We start from the raw sequence: 7,272 nt of genomic DNA, 5'->3' as shown, positions 1-7,272 counted from the left end.
ATGGCCTTGCACATGGGGTAGCCAGTAGTGCTAAAAGAATCACCAGGGTATAAGCGAGTCTCTACCAGTAGTGCTAAAAGAAAGGACCCAAGGTCTAGGCTATAAAGAACTTCAACAAAAAAATGGAAAAAGGGAAATGCAAACAAGAGTTCTAAAGGATCATTTCAGAAAGAGGTCAACCATCATCAGCTCAGTGGAGAGTCTGGTTGTATCTGAGAACACAAGATTGACACTTCTTCTGCAGTAACTCAATCTACGGTCACGAAGATCAAACGACAATTTGGGTTCTTCCACTTTTCATTCAGAAAAAGCCCAATGTGCTCAAAACATGACTACCACAAGTAGGGGCAGAACTACAATGGCATGGAGGAAGAAAGACATCTTGCATGGATCATCATCCCATGACCTCATGTAAGCCTTCAAAACATGAATTTTGTAAAATGGTCTATTGAAAAAAATAAATAAAATAAAAAAACTTAAAGAATAGAAAAGTTTTAAAAAATCCAAACAAATAAAATATTATAAAAATCTAAAAAAATAAAAAACCAAAAAATAATTCACAAAGATTTTTTTTCTAGGGTTCAAGCCACCACCTTCGTTGCAAGTGCATATTATTCTTGTTGACAAGACTAAGAAAGTTTTTGTCAAACCTTTTTCTTTTATTTTTTTCAGACAATTTCTAGTGATGTCTTTCTGTCAAAATCATGTGGGCGCACATCAAAAGAGTCTAAACCTATCCAGAACCCAGAGATAGGGTATTGTAAAGTCATCCAAAGTTCAAATCTCTTAGGCAAGAAGGAACCCTTACCCTTATCAGTGAAGCATACACATCCTAAATTAGCCCAACCTCATTCGGTGAGACCCAAGTGGTCTTGGAAGGCCGATTTAGCTCTGAACACTGGCTCAACCTCGTTTAGTAGGACCCATAATGGTCTTTACATCCCAGCTGTCCTTGAACTATTTCAACCTCGTTCGACAAGACCTAAAATGGTTTTGGCAGTCAAGTTCACCTTGACTCCAATAGTCATAAGAAGATGATAGAGCTTCATCATGATGATAGACATATCAATGAAAGATAATTAAAAGTCAAGGATCTTCTCTCAAAACAGATCAAATTCTCTTCAAGATGGTCCTTCCTACAAGTATATTCATACATACAAGACTCTATCACAAAGGACATACAATTCTTAGGAGAAAATAAGGTAGAAATACAGTAAGGCCAAGGGACTTTAATCTAATAATTTCAGCTCATGAGTCTATAAGGATGAATTATAGGGGCACGAGATTATTATCAATGCATAAATATAGATCTAGTGGAAACCCATTTAGACAACTGACTCTCTAGAAAAAGGGTTGAGTGTTGAATACTTTCAATGAAAATCTGCTTTATAGGTTGACCCCTTGAGGAGTCTTTTCTTTTATCTTGATATGAAAAAATATTAAAAAAGAGAAAAAGAAGAAAATACTTAAAAAAAAAACAATGCATTTAGGCTGACACCTACACCGGGCCCATGTCGAGGTGGCATGCTCTGGTCATGAGACTGCCTTAGGGGTATATATTGGAATAGAAAAATATATGCTAGAAGAAAGCATAATACTTACCTCTAGACCTGTGGCAAGGTGGTGGGCTTCGATCATATGGCCTTTAGAGATAGAGGTTGGATAGCTAGGGGCATCCCTCCTTGACCGAAATGCCACGAGACTCATCGTTGCCAGTCCTCAGGTCAAAAGATGGCAAAAGTGGAGAACAAGATCTTTTAGGTTAAAAACAAAAACTCTGTGAGACTTACCTAGGGGCAAGAGATGTACTTGAATGCATTCTCATTAAAAGCTCTAGTCTTTCAGAGTTCAAGCCTTAGTGGAGACCACTAGACCAAATAAGAATGTCTTGAGACCTAATCTCATGCCCTTATAACTAGTCACTTAAAACCAAGGTAGAATTAAAGAAGAAAAATTCTGAGAAAGTCTAGTGTCGTTACCTTATACCAACCTAAGAGAAGAAATGTCTAAAGTTTATGAATCTCAAGTATAGGAATAAACTTGTCAGAAAGGTCTTAATTCTTAAAACGAGAGTAAAGAGCAAAAATCCTTGATCCTAAATTATCAATCATTCATGGCTGCCTTAGGCCACCCACTATACTATAATTGCATGGGTCTCACTGAATAAAAGCTTATTGCATGCATCATGAGGCACCAAAGAGTCTAGCCATAAGGATCTTGAGTTTGAAGAATGCCCAAAAGGCTTTGTTCCGTAGCCAAAGTGTGCCTGACTCCCCTCACTAGGGGCAAAAAATCTCATGTTTAAATTGATTGTCTTAGGAAGAGTAGCTCTACACTATGGCCTTACTAGGACAACCCTACCCTAACCATGGACCCACAAGAGGTGTAGGACTCCTAGTATTTGCCCCGACAAACTTTGTGCAAAATTTCAAAAAATCATTTAAAAGGCATGAAAAATCAAAATGGGCCTAAAAGGCATAAAAAGGAGTTATATATATCTTCTGCCATCCTCCACTGATGCCCAATATTTTATCTTCTTCTACATTGAATACGGTTTGTCAATGAGAGTTAAGAATTGTTCCTGGTTTTCACCAAGTCAGCAAAATATCATGCATCATCAGATGGTGCAACCTGCCCACCAGCCTATAGAGTCATCAACTTCTGCGAAAAGCCCAGATCACAACTAATGGTTTTCAAACTGCCCTGACCTTGTTCGGCGAGACCAAAAATGGTTTCGGTACCCAGTTTTCTCCTCAAAACACTGGCCCGACCTTGTTCGGTGAGACCAAGAATAGTTTTAGCAACCCAATTTTCTCCTCAAAATACGGGTTCGACCTTGTTCGATAGGACCTAAATGGTCTCGGCAACCCAGTGGTTTTTAAAGTGACCCAACCTCGTTCAACGAGACCCAAATGGTCTCAGCAACCTAGTGGTTCTCAAACTAGCCTGACATCGTTCGGCGAGACCAAGCATAGTCTCGACAACCTAGTTTTTTTTAACACACTCGTCTGACCTAATTCAACGGTACCAAGTATGGTTTCGATGACCCAATTGTTTTCAAAATGTGGGTATGTCTATTTCTTTGTCATAAATTGAATTACATTGATTAATGACAAAGTGAATTGTACGTAGACACCCATTTTTTTTAAATGCCCAAAATATTAATGTTTTGGGAAGAATCAAGTTGTACGTTGAAGTTCACAAAGTGGACAATATGAGAAAACCCAAAAAAATTTGTTGGACGACTATCTCAGTTCAACCGATCCAACATTTGCCTTGTTCCTTCCGAACAACTCTCTCAGTTCAATTTTTTGTACTAAAAAATCAGCAATTAATTTGAATTGAATCGGCTCCAAATTGGTTCACTTTGGGGTCAAATTGGGCCCTACTAAAAAATCGCCAGATTCAACATCAAATCTGCAGAATCTGGCTACACTGAGACTTTTTTTATAATTTTTTGTAAGGAGAATCGCCGGAGACCTAGCCGTGCTGACTTTGCCTGTGGTTCTTACAATCACTGTCCTGACAGCGTAAAACTTTGTGAGCATGTATCACTTCCCCCCTTAAGAGTTGCCATGCTTTTGGCTTGCGCAAAGGGTGACACTCATGGGTTTTGAACTTTGACTGCCTGCCTAGAGGTTTAGGCCCCATCCCACTATGCCAAACCTCTTTGGGGCTGAATCAGCCCTTTTTATTTTTGGTAATTTAACCCGCCCCTGTCGTCTATGTTGGGCGTCAGCTTGCGCAAAGGGGTGATGCCCATAGGAATCGAACCTTGATTGCCTAGTGGCCAAGGCCCTACCCCATTATGTCAACTCCTCTTGGCGCAACTCTCTTTCTCTCTCCATTGGGGAGGTTTTCATTTTCCTATATAAAGAGAGAGAAAAAAGACGTGTATCGTCAAACACATAAACTGTTTCAAGATATGTTATACTAATCATTGCCGTTGATCGTGTTTGATCAAACAGCGATAATTCACCATTTTTTTGCCCGTTCTAAAGAGATTTAGCGGCGGTCTTGACAGTGTGGCATTATGCCGTGCATTCAAACATGTTGCCAATATATATATATATATTGCAAACAAATATCTTACTTGTAAACATGCTCAATAATTCTATTGATCCAAACTCCTTGTTGTTTGAGGAAACCCCCACATAACAAATTATATTTACCACTAGGTTGAACCTGTGTTTGTTGTTTGAGAAAACCCTCACATAACAAATTATATTTACCTGAGTAAGTCTGGCGCCTTCAAGAAGATTTTACTGACACAAATAACAAAGTTACCAAACTACTAGATTTTACTGACACAAATAACAAAGTTACCAAACTACTTTTATTGCATTAAAATTAGACAAATCATTACGTTTTTCAATAAAATGGTTGAATATGATATTTTATATAGATCCTTTTTTTGAAAATGACATCGCACCGGACACAAAGACCTGCCATACTATTTTTTATGGATCTTTAATATGGAATTAACTTACATCCATGTACGTAATTGATTGAAATTAATTCCGGTGAAACGTTGGGACGAGGGTACCATGCACCCCCATTCCAGCATCTGAATAAGAAATACGGTCATGTGGAGTAACCGAGTGATAGATCGGACTGAGTACCTTACTCAGATCTAATCAATAAGAAGGAAGAACATGGCATTTTTACATTTGATCAAATACCTTTGTAAGGTAGTCAGCTAAGCATTGGATTTTCGTCCCGGGACACCGTCCAAATTTGTTCGAGATCAGAAAAAGAAAATGAAAAACCAGTAAACTTGAATAATTTACACTGGCTCTTACAAACACACTTCAATCGTGAGCCTCCCTCTTTGGCTTCTCGTTATTTTCTGTACAGCCGTCTACAATGGAGAGAGAGAGAGAGAGAGAGAGACAACGATTCTTTTAGTTTTTTCTTTTTCTCCTTCTGTTCGTCAGAAAGGCAAGCTCTTAGAGGTAGAAGTGGCGGTGAGGGATTTAAAGCGCGCAGATTGAGTGAAATCCAGCGGCAGATTGGCCCTCTTGGCTATCCTCCTCATGTTCTTCTGCAAACTCTGCTCCACCAACTTGCTCACCGCGATCTTCTCTTCACTCAGTCCTTGTTCCGCCTCACTATCGCCGCCGCCGCCTCCCCTACCATAGCCCCCACAGGTTCCGATTATAGGCTCGGAGACACCACTAACACCAGCACAACCATCACCACCATCATCGTCGTCGTCGTCGTCGTCATCCAATGCCTCTTTCCTCTTTTCGCTCCGCAAAAATTCGAGGATCCTCGATGCTCTTTTCTGTGCTAGCGGCGATCCGATGAGCGTCAGTTCGAGGAAGGCAGAGACCGCACCCCCATCCAGGATGGCCTGGCGATCCTGGTAGCTCTTGTAAGCCATCACCATGAGAACGTAGGCCGCCTTCTCCTGGCATTCCGGCGAGTCGGTCCAGTTGAGGACGTCTATGAGGATGGCCAGCGACTCGCGGGCGTCGCTCACTGCCCTCCGTCCTTCCGGCGTGCAGAGCAGGTTGCCGAGCACGGCGAGGATCCGATCGCTGAACTCCATGTCGCCCAGCGTCCTGAGAAGGAAGGGGACCAACTGAGCCTCCAGGATGAAATGGGTGTTGGAGGGGGCGATGGAGAGGTTGTAGAGGGCTCGGAGGGCGTCCATCTTGCATTGTCGGGTGGTCCCGGTGGGGCGTCGGAGGGCTCCAGCCAGAATGGGGACGGCACCCGACGATCCGATGATGGGCTTGTTGGAGTCGAGCGCGCTCAGGCCTAGAAAGTTGGCCACCACCGCCTCCAACGTCTCTCGATCCTCCTCCTTCGATTGGACCATCTTCAGCATCTTGTGCACGGCTCCCGCCTTCACGATAGCTGCTTTGTTGCTGTAAAAACTCAAATTTTTTTTTTTCAATTACTTCTCTGATCTCTTTTTTTGTTTTTTTATTAGTGTTGCTGAATGGCTAAATAAAAGAGAGAAAATCGGTCACAAAAAACGTGATTTAACCACCGTACAGTCTATAAATTAGCCAAATTTATTTTTGGTTGCAGGCAAAAGAAAAATGGGTTGCTAATCTGATCACCACCTTCCGAACCAACAAGAGAAGCCATCAACAAACAAAAAGAAAGGGCTGAGGATCAAGAAAACGTATAGAATAGCAACCCCAACTCCATCAATCCAAAGAAAAACAAAACAAATTCATTACCAATTTGGAACTCAGTCGATCAAATTATGAATCCCAAAATGCTGATCAACAATTACGGCTTCCATTTGCATGTTGGGACGGAAAAGGGGGTAAAAAACAAATTAGCACTTGTTTTGGTGAAAAAGAAGACTGAAACAAGAACAAAACAAGAGAAAGAAGAGGTGAAAAGAAAGAAAGAACTTTCTACAACAAGACAAATGAGAAAGTAACCCTTTCGCACCCAAAACACACGAGGGCGAAAAACGATAAAAAAAAAAAAGGAAGAGGAGTTGCTAACAGTTCGTTTCCGATGGCGAGATTGAGCAACGCGTAGAGTGCCGCGATCCGAGCGTCGGAACCCACCGACTCGAGCATCCCAACCAGCGGAGGGATGGCTCCCATCATAGCCAGCGTCACCCTCGCCTCCGCATCGTCCTTGCACGCCCTCCGGACGCCCGTCGCCGCCTCCACCTTCCTCTTTCCCTCCTCCCCTTCCGCCTCCAGCTCCTTCACCGTCCTCTCGAACCCCTTCAACCTCTCCACCTTCCTCCTCACCACCTCCTCCTCCGCCTCCCTCTCTCCTTCCTTCTCTTCTCTGGCTTCCAACCTCAACAGCTCCGCCAGCCTCTCCGATCTCTTCTCCCCTCCGTCCTCCGCCGCCGGAGGTACGGCCATCTCCGGATCGACGATCTGCCTCCTCGATCCGCCACAGCTGACGGCATCAAAGATCTTTCGCCGAAAGTAGGCACCGGAAATTGCGGTGCAGAGACGGTGGCGGCCTCTCTCCATCCCTCTCCCGCTAATCTCACCTGATCAGCCTTACCACGAACCTACATTGCTCAGAATTCCGTTCCCTGAACAAAACAAAAAAAAAAAAATCAGTAGCCGCAAGTCCGAAGCTGGGAGCAGTGCACTTCAACCAATTTCAATAACGCCATAACCCATCGCTTTGCGAGTGCTTCATACCTCAACATAACACATAACCGCATTCACAATCATACTGAAAGCGACTAATGAAGACTGGATTTTCTCTTGGCTTAGCCAAAAACCAGAAAGCCAGATCAGTAGAAGAGGGTGTGGGAGAGAGCAGAGAGTA

General features: G+C 42.8%; 1 protein-coding gene across 1 annotated transcript; it reads right to left on the bottom strand.

The window, feature by feature from the left end:
* Positions 1-4,933: 4,933 nt before the first annotated feature.
* LOC149842136 (U-box domain-containing protein 45-like) lies at positions 4,934-6,965 on the bottom strand. Its single transcript, XM_090000592.1, has 2 exons — positions 6,475-6,965; positions 4,934-5,876 (listed from the first exon to the last, which is right to left on the bottom strand). The coding sequence occupies exons 1-2, from the start codon at positions 6,963-6,965 to the stop codon at positions 4,934-4,936; spliced, it is 1,434 nt and encodes a 477-aa protein (XP_089856718.1).
* Between the last annotated feature and the right edge of the window lie 307 nt (positions 6,966-7,272).

This window comes from Nuphar pumila, chromosome 3, assembly GCF_984573655.1.
Source record: "Nuphar pumila chromosome 3, dmNupPumi1.hap1.1, whole genome shotgun sequence".
In the NCBI taxonomy this organism is placed as follows: domain Eukaryota; kingdom Viridiplantae; phylum Streptophyta; class Magnoliopsida; order Nymphaeales; family Nymphaeaceae; genus Nuphar; species Nuphar pumila.
Note: the sequence above shows the minus strand (reverse complement) of the source record. Positions and strands in the feature narration are given on the sequence as shown.

What these genes read in the sequence shown, in the direction of transcription:
- LOC149842136 (XM_090000592.1), bottom strand. Translation starts at nt 6,965, where the DNA reads ATGGAGAGAGGCCGCCACCGTCTCTGCACCGCAATTTCCGGTGCCTAC. An exon ending in CTCGCCATCGGAAACGAACT is followed by an intron (nt 5,877 to 6,474) that starts GTTAGCAACTCC and finishes GAGTTTTTACAG; the next exon opens with CAACAAAGCAGCTATCGTGA.